Source organism: Hemicordylus capensis, chromosome 4 (assembly GCF_027244095.1).
Source record: "Hemicordylus capensis ecotype Gifberg chromosome 4, rHemCap1.1.pri, whole genome shotgun sequence".
Classification (NCBI taxonomy): Eukaryota; Metazoa; Chordata; class Lepidosauria; order Squamata; family Cordylidae; genus Hemicordylus; species Hemicordylus capensis.
This window is the reverse complement of record NC_069660.1, coordinates 129400683-129421421: the sequence shown is the minus strand read 5'-3', so window position 1 is coordinate 129421421 and position 20739 is coordinate 129400683. Positions and strand designations below refer to the sequence as shown.

Here is a 20739-nt window from a genome sequence, read left to right as displayed (position 1 = left end):
ATATATAGAGCAAAGATGCACTGGTGCAATGAGAGAGCAGCCTAACAGAATTTCCCAAGTAACTGCACTGTGGGAAGTGGGAATTTCTGATGCTCTCCCCTTCCCCAGGAAGCCCTCTGTGCCACAAAATATGTCCCTTAGGGGTTGCATAGTCCTCAGGTGGCATAGAAGGCTTCTTGGGGAAGGGGAGGGCATCAAAAATTGCAGCTTCCTTACTGCACTGGTGCATTTGGGAAGTTCTGTTAGGCTGCTGTTTGGATGCACTGGTGCATCCTTGCACTGTCAGCTCATATTTACAGTTGTACTGGTTTTTGAAAAATGTTTTATGTTAAATAAAACATTTAAGAACATTACTTTTTCGGTTTGTCACAAAGCCATTCTTTCTTCCCTGAAGTTCCTTTAAATAGCAATATAGCTATCAAGGAGTTTTAAGCATATAAGAGAGATGTAGTGCAGTGGAGTAGAGCAAGAGCAAATAGTGTAATTTTGTTTGTAATGTTGTATAGGTGGTGGCGGCGGCGGCTTTTGGCCAGTTTGCAGGGGATGTTTGGATGACAGGGCTGTTTGAGTTGGAAGGACTGTGGAGAGGGCTTTTTGAGAGGCAAGCAGAAGTATAGAGGAAGGGAATTTGGTTGGTGTGGAGTTAGAAGTGTGGGCCTCTGATGAAGGTGAGTGGATGATTGAGGACAATGATGGTGTTAGGCAAGATGTTGAAAGGTGGCACACTGGGAATGGGTGGTGAGAGGTTTTCTAAGAAGCTAGTCATGCTTACCACTCCCCCTTCCCCATGTACAGTATAACTGGTGGAGTTTTCTGTGAAACATTCGTACTGAGGCCCCAACACTCTGCAGGATGAGAATTTGGCCATCTAAATTATTTAAGCTTGATGCTACTGTCATAAATAATCAGTAGTTTTCTTATAATATGGCTGGGGGGCTCTATATATTGGCTTGGCTCACTAGCCAGACTTCTTTTGCTGGCCACCCAACCCCTTCTCTCCCTGGAACTTTCTGGCAAGAGAGGTGGATTCTTATTTGTGTTGAGGTTTGGAGCCTATGAGAAATGGTGTAAGAGTCAAACCACAGGATAAATGGAAATTGGGGATGGGGTTATGCTGCTGAGCATTTTTCTTCCTAAAGGGCCAGGATTACTTGCTACTTGAACTGAATTTAGGAATCTTTCATTGGGATATTTTGCCATGTAGTATAAAAGACCAAGCTGACAGTTTGATGATATAGCTCTATTTAGTAGGTGTTAAAAGAATGAAGCAAGCTCATGTAAGCCTGATAAAGAGAAAGGTAAATGGTTCATAAAGAAATTAAAATTATGTTGCTGCAATACTTGAGACATACCGTAAACCTGCCTCTTAACCCTGAAGGCATCAGAAAACTAGGTGAAAGATGAGTACAGACATTCTGAGAAATAAGGTGATATACATCAATGTTAAGAGTGGACATGTTTGAATTCTGCACAAGTTACGCATTATGAAGAATTTCTTACTACTAAGTCTTTCATTTTAAACCAGGAGTCATCGTACTTTGTCCCTTATGAGCCCCTGGTGGCGCAGCGGTAAAACTGCCGCCCTGTAACCAGAAGGTTACAAGTTTGATCCTGACCAGGGGCTCAAGGTTGACTCAGCCTTCCATCCTTCCGAGGTCGGTAAAATGAGTACCCAGAATGTTGGGGGCAATATGCTAAATCATTGTAAACCACTTAGAGAGCTCCGGCTATAAAGCGGTATATAAATGTAAGTGCTATTGCTATTGCTTTGCTATTGTCACAGAGAGCCTCCCCATGTCATGAAAAATGTGTTGGGTCATTCTAAATGGTTACTTATGACCAAACAAAGCTTTTGCAGTGAAATGGAGGCTCTGATGTTAAATGCTTTATCTGTCAATACAGCAAATAGGAGGAAGCACTGATGTGCCCATATGATACAGTGAGAGAGGCATTCTTTCTCTTTGACCAATGAAGACAAATGCAAACTGAGTTGGAGAATGAGAGATGATTGATTGATTGATTGATTGATTGTTTGTTGGATTTATATACCACCTTTCATTAAAAATAACCCCAAGGCGGTTTTTGTGTGTCCTCTAGCCAGTATTTCTCTAGTCTTTTTCATCTGTGTGTGGAATGAGTTTTGTTCTGGGCGGCAGTATCAAGGCAGCGTGTGCGCACATGTATTCAGAATGGGGCATTCCTGATTCAACCTGAGCGAGATCTAAAATTAACTGAGCAGACATTAAAAAAACTTCTGAGCACGTGCATGTGCGCACGCCTTAGAGGGAACACTGCCTCCAGCATCTCTGTAAACTCTTTTTAGGAAGCCTTAACTGACACTTTGAGGACTCTGACATTAAAGGAAAGGAAAAGAAAATGCATTTTGTAGGTCACATCCCTCCTCTCCTATAAGAGTTCTGGTGAATCAAAGAAAAGGTCCATCTAGTCCTGTGGGTTGTCTACTGCACTGCTACTCCATTAGCTTGCTCTGGGCCAGCAACTTGCATAGCACTGGAAAACACTTCTGCATCTTATCCTTGTTATAGTCTCTCCCAAACAGGTATTATGAGACTTGAATAATACAGAAGACTTGGAGCATGAACTTGCACAAAGACCTACTGCGTGTTTGCTACTGTAGCTTAATGTTGCATAAATATGTGGTGCTCTACTTCAAGCGTTGTATTGTGCAATGACCAAACAAAATACAGAAAAAGAATGAACAAAAGAGTACGGTGGTGGAAGTAGAAGTAGAGAAAGATGGTGAAATAATAAGATTGAACATTATAGTTAGGGCTGCAGTGGTTGCAATGCTTAGTGAGTTATTCAAATTATTTGGGTAAAAATATTTTGCTCAACTAAAGACGTACCACTCCCCACCCCCCGGTAATTTTTAAAGCGACACATTTTTAACAGTTAAAATATATTTCTTCTATTCAAGTACTTGTAAAAACTGCAGAAGGCATGTACCATCTTAGAGACATTTCTCTTGTGTATGTGAATGATAGGTAGCATCCACAGAGATGCTCAGGTTCGGTTCTCTGCCATCTTGTGCTACTCCTGGCGAAAGGGGAACCGTATACAAGCTCATGCAAACAGAAATGCAGTATGTTGCACAACAGTTCGCTAGTGCACCGTGTGCAAGAACAACATCTGCTAGTGCAAGAACTAGTCTGAAACAGTTTTCTTAATGCATTGAGAACTAGTACAAGACTAGTCTGGATGGTGCCCATTGTTTTTCCTCATTGGCAAATGTAATCAAGGAGTCCTTACATCAGAGGAGAGGAAACTTTGGCTTCAACTTCATGTATTTTAGCACATTGTTTTCCTGCCTTCTTACACAGTCTTCTGAAAACATTGCAAGAGAGACTCCCAGAGAGGTGGTGAAGTTTGAAATGTCAACAAGGGCAGAATTTCTGTTTGGAAAATATTTTCAACGCAAACATTAGTTAGTGTGAAGTGCAAGCTGTATATTAATACATGAATCTGCACACACATTTCCCTTCTGACATAATAAAGTCAGAAGCAAGTTCTCCTAGGTAAAAGGTAATGTATTACTTCATTCCTTTACCTTTGCACTTTGATTCTTGTAATCAGCATACCATGTGATAGAAGAATACATTTGGGAAAGTAGCCAAGTGAGTGCATAAGCTTTGGCTACTACAGAAAATAAATGATATGCTCTTCAGTGATTTACAGTATTTATGACAGTAATACTGGTGAGGAACAGAAGTAAAGTGGTTCTGATTGGATATTATGTGTAACTTGCAGTGTTCTCCTTGCTGTTAAACAGGTATTGCTTGAGTGTCTACATGTTCTAAATACTTGCTAAACTTATATGCAAACCTATCTGATCTGCACTATGTAGGGCTTTCTTCTTTTCTGGGTAAATACATTACTTTTTGTGCTTTCTTCACATTTAGAAAGACCAGCTGATTGCTCTCTTTAAAGCAAACAAACAACCCTTGAATAGTGGGACCTGACTGCCTGATAAAAGACAGTTTTATGCATGACCTAAATAGAAAAATAGATGTGACCATTTGAACTGCAATCTAATGTGGTCTAGATCAGGGCTGTACAACTCTGGCCCTCCAGCTCCTATCATCCCCAGCCAAAGTAGCCAGTAGTTGGGGATGATAGTACTGAAGTTGTGCAGTGCTGGCCTAGATGCTGCTGTACTGTGGAATCCCTATGCCACCTATCTACTTCAGTATTTTCAATATGCTGTATTTTGTTTAAGCCTAGATTATATATCTTCTATTAAGATTTTATTATATTGCATATTGGTTTGTAGCTTATGTTGAATAGATAAATATTTATATTTTCCAAAATATTGAATTTTAGAAGTAAACCATTTCCATCCCCCTAAGTCAGCAGAGAGATACCTGCTTATTAGGGATGTGTGAATAGGCTCAACGTTGAACGGGTTTGGTTCAACGGCTTGCTATCGAACCGAACCACCCCGTTTGGTCCAGCCCTGGACTGAATCGGGTGTGTGTGTATGATTTTTGTAATTTTTTTAAAAAAATTACCTTTCCCCCCGAAGCGGAAGGTCCTCAAGGCCGGGGGGGGGGGTCCGCAAAGGTTCCCCCTCCTCCTGCTGGCCTCCATTCTCACCCCCTCCAGCCTGTTCGGCTGGTTTTTCGGCCTGTACGGGCCTCCGTATTTCGGTGCAGCGGCCACTTAGGATGCCACCACACATGTGCAAATGGCGTCTGTGTGGCCTGGCATGACCCAGGACCTTGCAGAGGCCATTTGCGCATGCTTGGCAGCAGCCAAAATGGCCACCGTGCCGAAATACAAAGGCCAGAATGGGCCAAAAAACCAGCCGGAGGGGGTGAGCACGGAGGCTGGCGTGGATACACACACACACCCACCGCCACCTTGAGGACCTTCCCCTTCAGGGAAAAAGTAATTTTTTTTAACTTATTAAAAAATAAAATTTGCGAACCGCCCCCAGACTGAATTGAACTGGGGCGGGGGTTGAAGGAGTGCCAGACCTAACTGGTCCGGTCAGGTTTGAGTCCGGTCTGGACTCGAACTGAAATGGGCCAGCCGGTTCTGTGCACATCCCTACTGCCTATTGTATGCTGATATTATTCTGTCACAGACTCAAATTGGCCTAAGGCGAACTCTTAGGGCTCTTGCACAATATTGTAAGGAAGACCAACTGGTTATAAATTACTCTAAAACGAAAATCATGGCCTCTTCTTCTAGGCTATTTATTAACAACCATGTGGCCCCATTTGGGAGCAAAATTGGCCAGTGCTGCTTTTGCAGCGTGGCCAGGAGCAGCTCTCCCTGCCTTTAAAAAGCAGGGAGAGTGGCTCCAGCCATGCTGCAAGTGCAGTGGTGGCCGATTTATCTCCCATACAGGGCTGTGTGGCCCCATTTGGGAGCAAAATCACAACCCTGCAGATGTCAGATGTGGGATGTGTGTCTGAGGCTCAAGGCATGTCCCTGATTGGTGGCGGCCCAGGTTCTTTGAACCCATTCACTCAATGGTGGCTCTGCCCCTGGTTTGATTAGAGTATAAGCCAGAATCTGGATGGCCATTATTAATTTCTAGCTTAAACTTAATTTTACTCCTGTGGGACTGACACCCTTGATATTGACAGGTAATTTCCAATCTGATTGGCAGAGGGGTTTAGAGGATACATTGTTTTCATGTGGTCTCTCCCCTGATTTTCTATTTTCCTTGGGTCATCAAAAGCAATTATGCAACAGTGAATAAAGGACCCTGAGCAGCAGAATGATATGTCTGCTGCCCAGCTCCTATAAGATATTGAGGGAATCCTCTGTATTTGCACCAGCACCCAATCTTTCATCTTTGACATACTCCAGATATTGCTGGGCATTTTCTAGAGCTCTCTTCAATGCACTTTTCTCGGTATTACTGGAAGGTAGATTTCAGCGTATACCTGTTTCACAGTGGCAATGCCCTTGAGGTACTGGTGAAATCAAAACAATAGCTCATGTTCTTTTTGTGCTGCGGTTTCTACCAAGATCTGAGATTTGTTTTGATTTTACCATCACTAGTGAAATCCCCAGGACATCTGGATGATTTTTATGTTAAATTTCTTTTAGAACATCTAGGACATGTTGTATGCTTGTCTACTCTATATGAGGAACAATGAAATAATAAATGATAGTGATGTATGTATGATTGTATAAATGCCTTTATTGTATTGTCTTGCTGGTCATTGACTGTAATATAGATTGACTGAAGTAAACTATTGGTTTAAATAAAGAACAAAATTTATTAATGGTTCAGTGCATTAATTTTCAAACAGTTTAGTGTTCTCAAGACTCCATGCAGTAGCAAAATGTTTTTTAAAAAGCAAACTCTGTTCTGTATATGTGCACATTAAACACCTTTAGAGGTTGTGAAAATGGAAGTGACAGGGAGGGACTGAATTCTGTAATGTTGGTTTTCATGTGGACTGAAAATAAGGAGATGCTGGCACAAGAACTGCTAGATGTGGGTACCTAGCAATAACTCCCACAAAGAAGCTTACTGAGTCTTCTGCAAAATAATTTTTAAAAAAAATAAAAATCCTCCTCCCAGAAATCGTGTAGGTCATTTACATATATTATCAAAACATCAGAATTTCTAACCTCTTTCTTTCTTTCTTTCTTTCTTTCTTTCTTTCTTTCTTTCTTTCTTTCTTTCTTTCTTTTTCTTTCTGGAGGGTAGGTACTACAGTGGAGAGGAAGGAGTTGGGAAAGCCTCATTCCATAAGTGGAGCACTGCATATGGTTCTCTGGCTTTAGCCCAATACTTATTTTACCTTAAATGGTGGGAAACTATATAAAGCTTTTCTTTGATCTCTTTGAGAAGATTTTTTGGCCTAAGGCTAAGATGCATTGTCGTTCAAATTAGGGCTAGTGATGTAGGCAGAAAAGTATAATCTTTAATCGGATTACTATCAGGTGAGAACTTCTAAAAAGTTGGTTATAGTGTTTTTACTGTGACTAAACATAAACTGGATGAAAAATAGACTACTGTGAAATGTACCAGACTGCTTTCATGTCTCAAAGTACTTTTGTACTATACTTGCTGTAGCTAGCAGATAGCTTTTATTCAGGATCAAGAAAATAAATAGTTGATTTTAAAAAACCCTAAAACAATTATTCTCCACTTGCAGAAAGAAAAGTGGAAAAGCATTGCCCAACAATGAGGTGAGTCTCCTTGCAGTGTGTGTGTGTACAGATGGTTGCTAAAATAAGTAATTCTGTTGAACAGTTTGAAATGGTTTTATTTATTTATTTATTTATTTATTTATTTTATTTGATTTGATTTGAGCCTTCCAAAATGGCTCAGTTTTGAGGTGTAGTAAAACTGAGGCAGTATAATTCTTATCTCTATAATGTAGAGAGAGGAATAGGAATATAATAATCAAATACTTTGTTGCTAACAGGTTTAAATGTGATTTTTGAAAATGAAAAGAGCTAGTTTTGAAAGGGCCTATCTCATTTCATATGGATCCGTTTTTATGGGTAAGAGCTTCAAAATGCTTCCAGTATCCAACACTGGCATGGTATCTTTCAATTTCAAAGTTGGTATTTTGGTATTGCTATCTGGCCATGTTTCTTACAGCAAGTATTTCTGATTCCTTTTTCTAGTAGCATTTAATAAGCTTTTTATGGTGCTTTGCCCCCTTTTCATTTCAGTTCTGAAATAATGTAAAATGTGTGTGGGTTGTATGTAGTTTTGTGTTAATTTAGGCAGCAGGTGTAAAGGAATATATGCTGTTCTTTTGAAAGGATTTTGAAAATTGTATTTATGTCTGTATGGAGAGGAGATTGATACACATGAGGTGTGTGTGTTAGCCATTACACTGAGGTAGGTTGTCAAGTCTAAGCAAAGTGGAAGACCAGGGGTTTTTCTATTTGGGAAGTGTGTTAGAGTAACTCATCTTTTTCTTTTCTTTTCTTTTCTTTTCTTTTTTTTTTTTTTGTGCTTTGATTGTTTCTACGCATTTCTATCCAGCACAAATTACTGAGGCACAGATCACAGTAAAATATTATGTGGGGAAAATTCTTTTTTAAACTACCAGGGTTTAGGCTATTAAATGTTTGTTTCACATTTTCATATCTGAGCTATATACAGCATTTTTGTACCACAGGATTCAGTGCTAGGAGAAAAAGAGATGAGCTGCCTTTCATCCTCCCTGATCAGCACTTGCTTGCAATTAAGCAGCACCCAAGCTTGTTGCAATAAGTGACAGGAGCTGCTTATTCATGAGTAAATCAACTGACTAAAAAAGTGCTGCTTCAACCAGTGTTTTCTTGCCGGGCTTCATCTCTTCCTTAGTTATGTTGGCTGACAGGGATCTTGTGGCAAACTGGAGCCTCCAAGCTCATGAATTGATTCAGGAGTAAGCATCAATGAAGTCCGCAGCAATACCATACAATTATACATATGAAATAAAGCATGTTGCCCACTTGGAAGTATCAAAGACTGTATACTATTTGACAACTTGAAAATTTTAGATAAGGGCTCCACCAGTGATTCACAGATCATATAGAATGGTACAGCTTTATTGAAGAGTAAGTAGCGCCTGATCAATTGCTTGAAATAGTCCTATCTCCAGTACAAAAGAGCAAAACTATTGTCTTGTGTAATCTATACAGAAAGAATTCAAGAAAGAGAGGGCTGCAGTAGATAAAGTGTTTTTTGCAAGAATATGTCAAATCGTGAAAGTAATGGTCCCTAGAACATTTTGTAAAGAGGTAAGTACAAATGAAGATCTGTCAACCTCTAATTGTATTACTCTTAGATCTGATCTATCTGATCTAATCTATCAATCAGTTACATTTATACCACCCCATCCAAAGGCTCTGGTCATCACAGTTTGAAAATCTAGTCTGTGACTACTGTCACTTATACCAAACTGTTAGTGTACAGCTTCTGTACATACAAAGTGCTGGTGTAAAGGCCTTTGCTAATGGGGTGGCATGAGGGGTTTACAAAGGGGACCCAAAATCTCTAGAAATTGTGCACAGGTACCTTCCATAATTGGAGGTCTGTTCTCTGAAATTCTAGGGATACTCCTTCTCAGAGGTCTCTCAACCCTCATAAAGAGGCTTTGTGGGGTTGCAGAGGGGCCTACTGTATGGAGGAGGGGACAGGGAATGTGTGTGATATTTGTTCCACTTAACCAAGATAGGATCCAACCTACAAGATTTGCATATACATTTTTTCCAATAAGCCTGACTAAATACTCCATACAATATTTATTTGTGCAAAATGCCCTTGAATATGGCCAGGACATCAAGATAATCAGAAATTGCATAGTTGCTGTTGGTACTGGCCTTATCTTATGGAGAATGAAGCACTGACCTCCTGTTATGGAGGATATATATACACTAGCTGGGCCGGGCGCAGAGCATCTGTGCCGCCGGCCGGCCCATCCACTGCCACCATGCCGGCATGCCCAGGTTTCTGCTGGCTGGCCATCCCCCGCTTTCTCACCCCCCCCTTCTTGCCTCCTCCCTGCGCTTTATGGCAGGCCGGCTGGCCAGCCCGCTTCCTCACCCCTTGACTCCATGCTTTCTGGCTTTTTGGGCTGGCAGGAAATCTGGCCCGCCACCTCCTCCCAGTGGGTGGCCAGGCCAGGCCAGCCTACTACCTCCGGGCAGCCCAGTGAGGGCCAGGCCGGCCCGCCATCGCAGCCTCCTCTCTCCCCCTCCTCCTGGCAGCCGGGCGAGGCCGGCCCGCCTCCTCCTCCAGGCTGTCCCGCTGCCGCCATTGTCTCCCGTCCCCATCCCCCAGGCAGCTGCTCGCATGAGAGCTGCCACACATGAGCGACGGGTATGCTTAGGAGAAAGATATATAGATACTGTGGATATGCATAACAATCGCATAAGATGGCTCTAGGTTTTCCTAGAGTCTAGCCTCCTCTCTAACCAAAGTTAAAAATGTCTTTTCACCTATTTGTTTAATCTTGTTGGCAATAAATCATTTCATGCCTATTTGTTAAAAGATGTTTTTTCTGAGTCCCAAAGTAGGTATTTTGTTTACATCTTTTCAAATGGCAGTAGTCTGCTCCTACATTAACATCAGTGTATATTAAACTTCAAATGTTTTTAAAACATTTATATCTTGCTTTCCCGTTACTTAGACATGCAGTAAGTATCACGTTATAACCATCTTCCGTAGTACTTAAAATCACTTTAACCCTTAAAAAATTCAGTGAACAAAAACAAGCATAATCAAGGATTTCTCAATTTACTATGCTTCTAAATGGTCTCTGAAAGAGCAGTGAGCTGCATCCAGACTAAGTTGGTAAAGTTGAAATTAATGGGACTAAAATAATCATGACTAACAACTCTGTATGCTGCCCCATTTATCTTCATGGTATGCTGTAAACCAAGGAGGGATGAAGTCAAATATACTTCCTGGGAAAGAAGTCCAGAATCTGGATGCACGCACTGAATGGGCCCAGGATATCCCTACCTCGCCTTAAATGACCAGGAAGGCAGATAAGGGCCTGTGTAAATCATAGAGTTGGTCGGTAATGTAGTGCAGCCTACTACTTGATGCAGGAAATCCAGAGCGAAAGCTTCTCCAGCAGATAACTGTCCAGCTGCTGCCTGCAGTCCTCCAGTAGGGAGTCCACCAACTCCAAAAGTAATTGGTACTATAGTTCAATTAATTCAAACTAAAATCCCATTAGCATTTTTTTGCAGCTGCATCACACTGCCAACTCATACTGAACTTCTGAGTGACAGCAGTCTCAAGATTCTTTTCACATGTAATACCATCAAGCCAGGCACCCCCCATTCTATACCTATTTATTTTATTTTATTTTATTTTATATTTTTGCTTCAGTACATAACTTTACATTTGTTTCTGCTGAATTTCATGTTGTTAGTTCAATCAATCTTCCTTTCTGTCAAGTCAGTTTTAATTTTATCCTTGTCTTCTGAGGTATTAGCTGTCCCTCCTAGTTTTGTGTTATCTGAAAATTTGATGAAGATTCCCCTCCAACTCCTCAGTTAAGTCATTGATTCAGGAATTGATTCAGGTGATAAAAATGCTGAAGAGTACCGGACCCAGTATCCCACTTGAAACTTCTCTCCAGTTTGAGGAACCATTGATTCTTTGTGTATGCTTTCCAACAAGTTGTAAATCTATATGACTGTATTATCATCTCACTCTAGTTCATTATCATCTAGTTCATGGTTTTGGAGGAGGTAGTTCTTTAGATATCCTGTGTAGCCATTTAGGGCATTAAAGATCAACACCAGCACTTTGAATTGGAGATGATCCAATATTGTACATGTTCTATATAAAGAATATGTGTTACAACTCCTAAACATTCTTCAAAGATGGAAATTCCTAAACATTCTTCAAAGGCGGTTCCATGCAAAGTGTATTAATCTTACCTGGTTGCTGCTGAGGTGACCGTAACCATGTTGTGTTTTAGGTTTGTGTGTGTTTTGCTTTGTGTCCATACTGAAAAGCAATACAGAAGTGATAGTATACACTTAAATTTTGTGTGTGTGTGTGTGTCTGATAGATCTATGCGTCTATCTAAAAAAAAATATCTCACTCTACCCAACTGTTCCTCCTTGAGGGAGAGAGCCAGGCTTGAAGTATGCCATCCTGATGGGCCTTGGTACATTCCTGTCCCCCTAGTTGATGTAAAATTGTGCAGATGCTAATTAGAGTACTGACAGATTTTCCAGGGCAAGTGAGGCACAGTTTTCTGCTATTGCCCCACTTGATCAGTCAGGATATGATTGCAGTTGAAACAGCATAAGCGAGTGCTTTAGGCATGGGGAAGATTAGGTTGTAAACTTCATTGAAAATTAGTAGAAATTAGCTTTGTGCCTTGCCTTTATGCTTTAGGAAGATGCTTAAATTTTCTGTAAATAAAAAAAAAGTTTTTAATGGATAGTAAACTCTAAACACTGTCTTCTTGCTTCACTTGTACTAGACAGGTTATTTGATACTTATTGCCATTATGCTGATACTTCGCACATACTGTGACATTTGGATGATTCAGAATGGAACAGTTATTGAAAGGTCAGTGTAACTTATTTGACCATTGACATGTGTCATATTTTATCAAATGATACAGTTGCAGTAGATAGAGAGGTTGCACACAAATAGATGATATTTGGTATAGTTGTAAAAGACAATGGGTTCTATCTCAGTTTTGCCTGAACAGAAAGCACTGCCATTGTGCAATTGGGGGGCGGGGGGGATTATGGCCAATCTCCATTCCACAGTAGCCCCCTTGTGCTACATGCCAACTTGCTTTGGAGGCCCTCCTCCTTGGGAGTTGATCTCTGAGGATCGTAGGGGCTGCTGTGGGGAAGGGCGAGGTGCAGGAACCTCTTTATGCATGCTGTGTTTTTAGGTTACAAGCCAATGTAGCTATAATTTATTCATATTCTTAAAAGCATGTATATGCTGCTTTTCCCAAAAATTGAGCCGGGTCTCATGATCAGTGAGACCCAGTTTGGGAAGGTAAACAGGGAGAGCGGGCTAAGCCCATTCTCCCCACAGACAAGCAGGGTGGGAGCCCTGGGTGGCCGGATCGGCCGCCCACATGACTGTCGGCTCTGTGACAGAGCCAGTGGGGGCTGGGAGGATCGGTGGCCAAGTGGCCCCCGGAAGCTCCAGTATGCCCTGCGTGAGGACGCAGGGCATACTGGAGAGACCCCTGGAGCCAGGAGGCGGCTTTTCACCTCTCCTCCAGGGGTCTACTCGTGAGTAGCCATGGCACGGAGCCGCGCCTACTCACGATTTTAAAACCAGGTTTGCGAGTCTGGTGGCCCCCACAGTAAGCTGAAATCAGGGTAGGCTCCTCTACAAGGGATTTCAACATCTAAATTTTTGGTTTTTTAGCTCACCATTTTGGATCCTTGTTTTTGATATGTGTGCAATATTTAAAGTTCATATGTAAACACAACATAGCATACAGAACACAAGTGGGTGTTGTTTTTCCTATCTTACAGTTATGTTCTCTGCTAAAGTCAACTGTCACACTTCTACAAAAATAGTGGCTCACAGGCTGCCTACTGAAGTGCACGAGTAAAGAGGGGACATGCCTGGGTCCCATGTGCAACTCCCCCAGTACCTCAGTTGTGAAAGCAGGTGAAATGTCCCTGCTCTGCCTGTACTAAGGAAGCAATCAGGAACATGTCGCTGAGGGTCAGTGACATGCTTCCTCTCTTTCAGATTGCTTTTGGAGCATGGGCAGAATGGGGATTTTTCACCCACTTGCAGGTCAGAGCACATGTAGAGAAACTTGGGGAGTTGCACGTGGGCCACAGTTGTGTCCCTGCAGACCCTCTTTATGCATGTGCTTCAATAGTCGGGATGTGAACCAGTTTCTGCACGTATGTGCTGTACAGTTACATAGTTAGTTCACTGTACAAACTCAGTAGCTGAGCTGTTAAATTATGTATAATTTTTCTCTTGCAGTGCGATCGTAAGCAGGGATCTGTCGCTATTCAAGAATTATTTTCTTAAATTTGTTGTTTCCATTCCACTGGTAAACAAATATTGTACATATCAGCATGCATCTAATATATTTATGCTTATAACTGATACATAACTGAAGCAATTTGCCTTTCAATGATTTAGTTTGAACAATTTCAACTAAATTGTGCAGACTACAGTGCTCTTACAGCTTTTTCATTTTCATCTTAATTGCTTCAGAATGTATGTTTTTACAAGTTGTATTGAATGGTGTTGGTGGCCTTTACTCTTGGTTTTCACCTATTTCAAAGAAAACCTTTTGACTAGGTTGCAGTGCAAATATTGTTTACTAACTTGGTTTTAAAAGGGACGGATTAGCTACAGCACGATGCTCACGTGCTGTTTTAAGTAGTTGTGCAGCTGTCCATCTCTGCAACACTACTGGGGCTACACAACATACACAACAACCCCGGTGGGTCAGAAAAAGCCACCTTGGAGTGTACATCATGTTGGCCTGTAGCTGTCCAAATGCTAACAGCCTCTACAGTTAGCGATATTAGGTCTGCAGTGAGAACACGGAGAAGATGGGTGGGTTTCAGTAAACTTCCTGCTGCTTTGTCAACTGATGGGGAACCACAGCTGTAATGCCTTTTATGAGGGAACTAGGGTCCTGCTGCTTTCTTTGTTGATACTCTTTTCCTGTGTTCATCTGAAACTGCTCTTCACCTGCCATCATTTGGGGAAACATTGCAGGATAGGTCTTGCTTCTCTTTGCCACTAACATTTTGCATGTGGTGGTTTGCAGTGCTATCATTGGTCGCAGCAGAAAAGATTTCAAGAGGTACTTGTTCAACTTCATCGCTGCCATGCCTGCTGTAAGTGGTGCTTTTTGTTTGCATCTGTTTGGTAAATGTGACTGAAAATACAGATTCCAACTTTTCAAATGAGTTCCAAAGTGAGTTTAAAAAACAAACAATGATGCATTTTTTAAAAAACCATTATATACTTTCAGGACTGCAACTGACTCCAAAAGTGTGTAAGAAATATGAAAGATTATTTTCCTAATATGTGCCACTTCATATATTTTCTACACAATAAGAATTGATTGCTCTGTGGTGTTCTTTGTCTTTTGCTCTGGTAGAGTCCAATGGAGGGATAATGAAATATTCTACATTCAATGTATTGGGGGTATAAATGATACCAACATGGTCAATTCTTTCTTAAGAACATAACTATTTTATACAGACAGCAGTTATGATAATCAGTTTTTAATTATCAACTTAGTTAAAAAATTCATATATCCAGGAGGTTTTGAGTTGAAGGGGAAAGTGTATGAATAAGCTATTGAGAGTTTGTGAAATGAAATAACTACAGACCAAAGATACTATCCCTGTATATAGTTATGCTCTTGTACTTAAACTCTTCCTACAATTTCATATTTCTTACATCCAATTGGACTCGATGCATCTCTTTTAAAAAAAGATTATTTTGTTAGGCTCTGAATCCAATATTAGATGGGTAAAGTTTTTTGGGTTTGGGTGTGGCTGCTTATTTTTTTACATATCTTTTATGTTTTTTTTAAAAGGACATACTTGGTGTAAAGTGCTCTGACTTCAGTGTAGCAAAAGCAGAGACAAACTTGAGCACTTGAATTGATTTTGTTTGTATTGGATGAGAACTTGACCAGTTAAATTCAGTGATTTAAATAATATCTTTGTAGCCTTTTGAAATTTAAAATTAGTACTGTATGTACAACTACTACTCCTCCACTTTGAAATGGGCTTCTTTGCCCAATTAGCAGGGGTAAAGATTGCAACTTTAGAAATATTTTGTTTAGAATTGCAGCCTTAGGAAAAAATCTTGATAGGCTACAAAGTTGTCCCTGACTAACTGGTCAGTAGATTTGTATTTTAATTATTGGTAATACAGATAATAAAAACATCATATGGCAAGTGTCATCTTAGGAGAAATTCTTTCCTGTGTGTGAGAAAAGAGGAGTGCCTCCTACAAAATATGCGTGCATAATTGAAAGCAGATTTTTCTTTAGAAATATTTTTCTTCATATTTGCAGATTGAATCTAATTAATTGAATAAGATTTCTTTAATCAGGCAGTGGCCCTATTTTGCACTTTAATGTGCAATTTGACCTAAATTAAGGTAGTGATTTTTATGCAGCTTAGATTTTGCACTTTTATTGATGCAGATAAAGTTTCTATTTTCTATTTAGCTGTTTTGATTCATGTCTTACTGTATTGCTATTGTTTGTAGATTTCCCTTGTGAATAACTTTTTGAAGTATGGGCTAAATGAACTTAAGTTGTGTTTCCGTGTACGACTCACCAAGTACCTTTATGAGCAATATCTTCAGTAAGTGGATTAATGTTTTTCAGTGTTTGTCTACTGTTTCACAAAACTAAACTGCAACAAGCTATAAGCCTTGTGCTGAGTTTTTTTAAAGACATGTTTTTAAATGGATAATTAAATTAAAATACCAGTTTGTCTAAACTGTGGGTTTCCTGACATTTTTAGGACTTACACATACTACAAAATGGGAAATTTGGACAACAGAATAGGTAATCCTGATCAGCTGCTTACACAAGATGTAGAAAAATTTTGTAATAGTGTTGTAGACCTATATTCAAACCTCAGCAAGGTAAGTTCTGTGCCTGTCTTTTTAAAATAACTTCATTATTTTAGAAGTTTCATAACTAGAATGGTTAAACATGGTTGAAATAGTTGTAAGATCTTAGTGTATTAATAGCTTTGAATAAATGTTAGCATAATTGTTTGTACTCTATTTACCCAAACTGAAGACAACTCTGAACATTAGACGATGCCTTGAAAGATAGAGCCTTAAAAATAGAGGTTAAATACAGATTATTCCTGTATTTATCCAGATGAAAGAGGACTCTGAATTCAAGATGACCCCCCTATACATATTATCCACCACCACCCCTGTATGTAGTTTGCATACAGTTTATAAAACAAACAAAATCTGGTTTCTGGCTGTGACTGCTGGTGGTTCTTAAAGCTGCAGCAGGCCTGATGTAAATAATTCCCAGGGAAAGGTTACCAGGAAAAGCCTGACAACAGAATACATTTGCAGAGGGCAGGGCTTTTCTTCCATTGTGTCACATATGTAAATGTAAATTTAAGATGTAAATAAAAGTTGATTAGATAGGATGATACAAATCATTGCCTTTGGTTCATTTTTCACTTGAAAATTAGTTTTTTGCTAGGACTGAAATATCTGATTGCATACAGTTATTTTATTATTGCATTTTTATTCTGCCCTTCTGAGGCAGGAACCCAGGGCAGCATACATGGTTCTCCCCCCACCATTATCCTTACCACAACCCTGTAAACTAGCTTAAGCTGAGAGAGAGTGTGATTATCCCAAAGTTATCTAGTCAGTGAGTTTCATGGCAGAGTGGGGATTCGAACCTGAGTCTCCCCGAATCCTAGTCTGATCTCTAACCACTACAGCACACTGACAAACAGAATTAATGTAATTCCTGTATTGTAGTGCTGCATTGGACTGTTTCATGGTAGTACATAGCAGATTGCTGAGAAAAATGTATCCTTTGTATGTTTTCCTGCATGCTCCTATCTGTTTTTCTGTTCCATGCTATCTAATATCAAACCTTCTTTTACAGCCATTTTTGGACATCGTTCTGTATATCTTCAAGCTAACAAGTGCAATAGGTGCTCAGGTAAAATCCTATTTTTATTTATGTACTATAATTTATTTATTTATTTATTTATTATTTAGAATATGGACCCACACGGTCTAAAATATGAGGAACATTTTATAAAGAGCTTTTTATAGACAGAAATACTTGGAACTGAGGAACTGCTGACATTTTTGTAAAAACATGTGCTGAAGAGTTCAGCAGAAGACCAAGAATTGTAGGACTTTCTCTTAAGAGTTTATTGCTGGTATCTATGACAATACCTAGAAAAATAATGAAAGTTCACATTTTATTGATTTTTTTGGATTTTTATCCTACTTTTTAGCCAAGAACCATGTGGCGAGCAGCATCCTACTCGGCAGCCTGGGCCACTGCTGGGGGGGATGGGTCTGTACCCCAAACTAGAGAGGTTAACAACCTTATATTTATGTGGACCACCATTACTGAGAAATATGTATTTAATTCAACTTCTTATTAATCTAATCTTTTCTGCCGCCACCAGACTCTTTCTGTGTGGGATTTACTCTCCTGGTATTGTAGCTGAGGGCTGCGTGGGAAGAAAGTATAATGCACTGGGCACAGGATGAACTTTTAAATAAAATAAAAACAAGTTTATGTACAAACGACTTAAAGGTTTCTCTCTGCCAAAGCAGGGCTCCACACTCATAATGGTTTCTATAACAATAATAACCAGGCTTGGCTGCAGTGTATATATTGTACTATGTAAGATTTGTGGCACAGATTTCATCCATTGGCAGATATTCTACACAGTGTATATGTACAGATGGATAAATAATATGACAAAAGCAGCCACAGTTGGATCACCTATCACCTTTAGACATAGTTCTTGTCCTACCCAGCCCCTCCCTGGAATCCCACCAGTCCCAGAACAGACCCTATCTGTTCTGTCCCTCTCTAGCCCTGTTCGTCCCTATCTACCACTCTGAGCTTACAAAAAGTCAGTTTAACTGCCACTCTCTGCTCCATTCTAAAGCCCCTCCGTTAGGAGTCCCACCTGGAGGTGGTTCCTTGGGCTTTAAAAGGTGATTGATAGGACGACTGGAGCTGTTGCCACAAACTGGCTTAAAGACACTAGCAATGCTTAAAATCTAATACAGATAGGAATTCTAATGAGAGACGCAGTGCTGCTTAGGGAATGGTTCTCAGTACAGTGAAGCAATGCCTGGCTATTGATTTCCCTCCCTCTGGCCTTAGCAGTGGCAGTTGGTAGCGAGAGAGAGAGAGATTTGAAGCTGTAGATTAGTTCTATAAAAATATGGATGTTCATGTCACCCTTGTACACCATGAGGTATTTATTTAATATGTTCTCTTGAAAGGTAACTGCATCACAGAGAAGCTGTTGAATTTTCAGTAGGTTCCATTTTTGGGTGGCTCTAAGATGTAATCCTAAGAGTTTGTCAGTTTTTTAGCTTCAGTTCTATAGAAGCACTCTTGAAATCCTTCCACCTCTGGTCTGAGGTTGGTTTGAGCATGTGAAGGAGAATCTTCTGCATGCCTGTCTTCTTTTCCATGTGTGACTTGGCTGGCTATGTGCTGGAGTGAATTTCAGCTGATCGATTTTAAATGTCATATGGTTAGACTCTTCTAGTATCGAGGATACAATATTCTAGAATTCGGCTTTCTTGCTCCCATTGTAGTACCATAACAGGGTTGATACCCCTCCTTCCCAGCTGCCAGTCAGTGAAGCTCAAGCTAAGGTTCTGCATCTGAATGAACTTTTTGGCATCGTTAAAAAAAATCTACTGTATTGACCTGAATAGAAGGCAACTCTGAATGTAAGATAACTCCCTTAAAAAAAAAAAAAAAAGAGGTTAGATGCAGCTTCTTTAGATGCGTACTTACCCAAAAGGAAGAGGACTTAGAATTTGATGCCCCCCTCCTCCAACCATTTCTAATAAGAAATAACTTGGAAAAACCCTAGTCTTGAATTCAGGTAAATATGGTAGTATTTCAGATAACTGGAGCTCAAGATTGCAGTTTTTTCCTGAATCATGAGCTAATAGTGAACTGCAGTAAATATCTGAGTAATTTAATAATTTCACTATATCTTCCCAGAGCTTACTGCAGCTAACCCTGTGTACATTGCTCCATTCACTAATATACAACTCTCTGGGAAATGTTTGTGCAGTGTTTGTTTTCCTCAAGAAGATTAAGGTGGTTAGGATATATGGGGGCAGCAGTAATAATAACCATGTGTAAAACATTCCTATGCAAGGTCTCCTTTACGGGAGAAATATACACAAGAATTCTGGGTGAGGTTTTTTTGGTTTCTTTTTTTGTTAAACTTGCAAGTGATGTTTCTCAAATGAAAGAACTCAAGAACATTGAATGAGAATACTTGACTGAGCTTTGGATAAGGATTAAAAAAATCTTGGCTACAATCCTGCAAACAGTTGTGCCTAGTCGTTGGCTTCAAAGGAAAGAAGTGGACATAGGCTCTCTAAATCTGTTGGCAAACCTTATTGGGAAATTGGTTAAATCTTGAAATGGTCACATTTACAAATGTCGTCTTATAATTTGACATTTGACATCTTTCAGCTCAAATCTATGTTTGCTTTTTTATGATGGGACAATGGTATCAACTTAGCAAAATACATTTGTCCCCATCCAGCAGCTCTGGTGTGCATGGAGTGATTCCATGCTGCCCTGTTGCTGCAAGGTGGAGAATTATTATTCTACTTCTATAGAAAAAGTTCACAAAGCAATGTTCATATGAGATTTGGCTTGCAGCCAGGGTAGGTAAATATTGGTGTATTAAGAAATAGTTATACTATTAAGAATGGTAAAATTCATTAAATTGAGCTTATGAAAATGTATATTTGTGGTGATTTGATCTTTTGGTGCAGTGTGCTACCATCCACCTGTAAACAGCTACCTAAATGAAAAAACTGAAGCATCCTACTTTCTTTAAAATAAACGCACTTCAGCAAATATACACATGCTTTTAATATTGATGTTGCTAAGATGTTTGTCCTGGTGTTCTCACTTTATTTTATTTCCAAAATGTTTATAGGGTCCTGCTTCTATGATGGCCTACTTGATTATTTCAGGCTTTTTCCTTACACGCTTAAGACGACCCATTGGCAAGATGACAATCACAGAGCAAAAATATGAAGGAGAATACCGATATGTCAATTCAAGGCTCATTACAAATAGGTATGAGTTTGTATGAAGGCAAACTGTTGTGCATAAAAATGAAATGTTGCTATTGCAGGAGAGAGAATATCACTTCAGTGTGTGTTCATTTTTTTAAAATGCCATGAGTCTTTGCTGAAGAAAAATGTAGTTGCAATTTGCTGAATAGAAATTCATAGTCACAATTCTGAGATTGCGAATGCACAGGATTTGCATGTGCACCTATTTTCTCTAAAGCTTTCTTTGAAACAGTATGTTGTAGTTAAAAACTAGCATGACGGGCAAAGGTTCTAGCTTTTCTTGCTTTTGTTTTCTACTTGTATGGGGGTGTTGTATAGTGGTGTTGTTGGTTTTGTTCTTTTTAAAACTAGGCAGTCATTTAGATATCTACTGTTGGAGTGGTAGGTATAGTCCATTCAGTCATTTCCAGAGTATATCACCTCATTTTGCTGCA

General features: G+C 39.8%; 1 protein-coding gene across 2 annotated transcripts in view; it reads left to right on the top strand.

Moving 5' to 3' along the window:
- ABCD3 (ATP binding cassette subfamily D member 3) overlaps nucleotides 1-20739 on the top strand; it is a 63997-nt gene that overhangs the window by 7373 nt on the left and 35885 nt on the right. For both annotated transcript variants that reach the window (XM_053249229.1, XM_053249230.1), the window contains exons 2-9: nucleotides 7146-7179; nucleotides 8635-8733; nucleotides 11946-12034; nucleotides 14244-14313; nucleotides 15707-15804; nucleotides 15967-16090; nucleotides 17094-17150; nucleotides 20164-20306. In XM_053249229.1, coding sequence (XP_053105204.1) covers nucleotides 7146-7179; nucleotides 8635-8733; nucleotides 11946-12034; nucleotides 14244-14313; nucleotides 15707-15804; nucleotides 15967-16090; nucleotides 17094-17150; nucleotides 20164-20306 — 714 coding nt within the window. The remainder of the gene's footprint in view (nucleotides 1-7145; nucleotides 7180-8634; nucleotides 8734-11945; nucleotides 12035-14243; nucleotides 14314-15706; nucleotides 15805-15966; nucleotides 16091-17093; nucleotides 17151-20163; nucleotides 20307-20739) is intronic.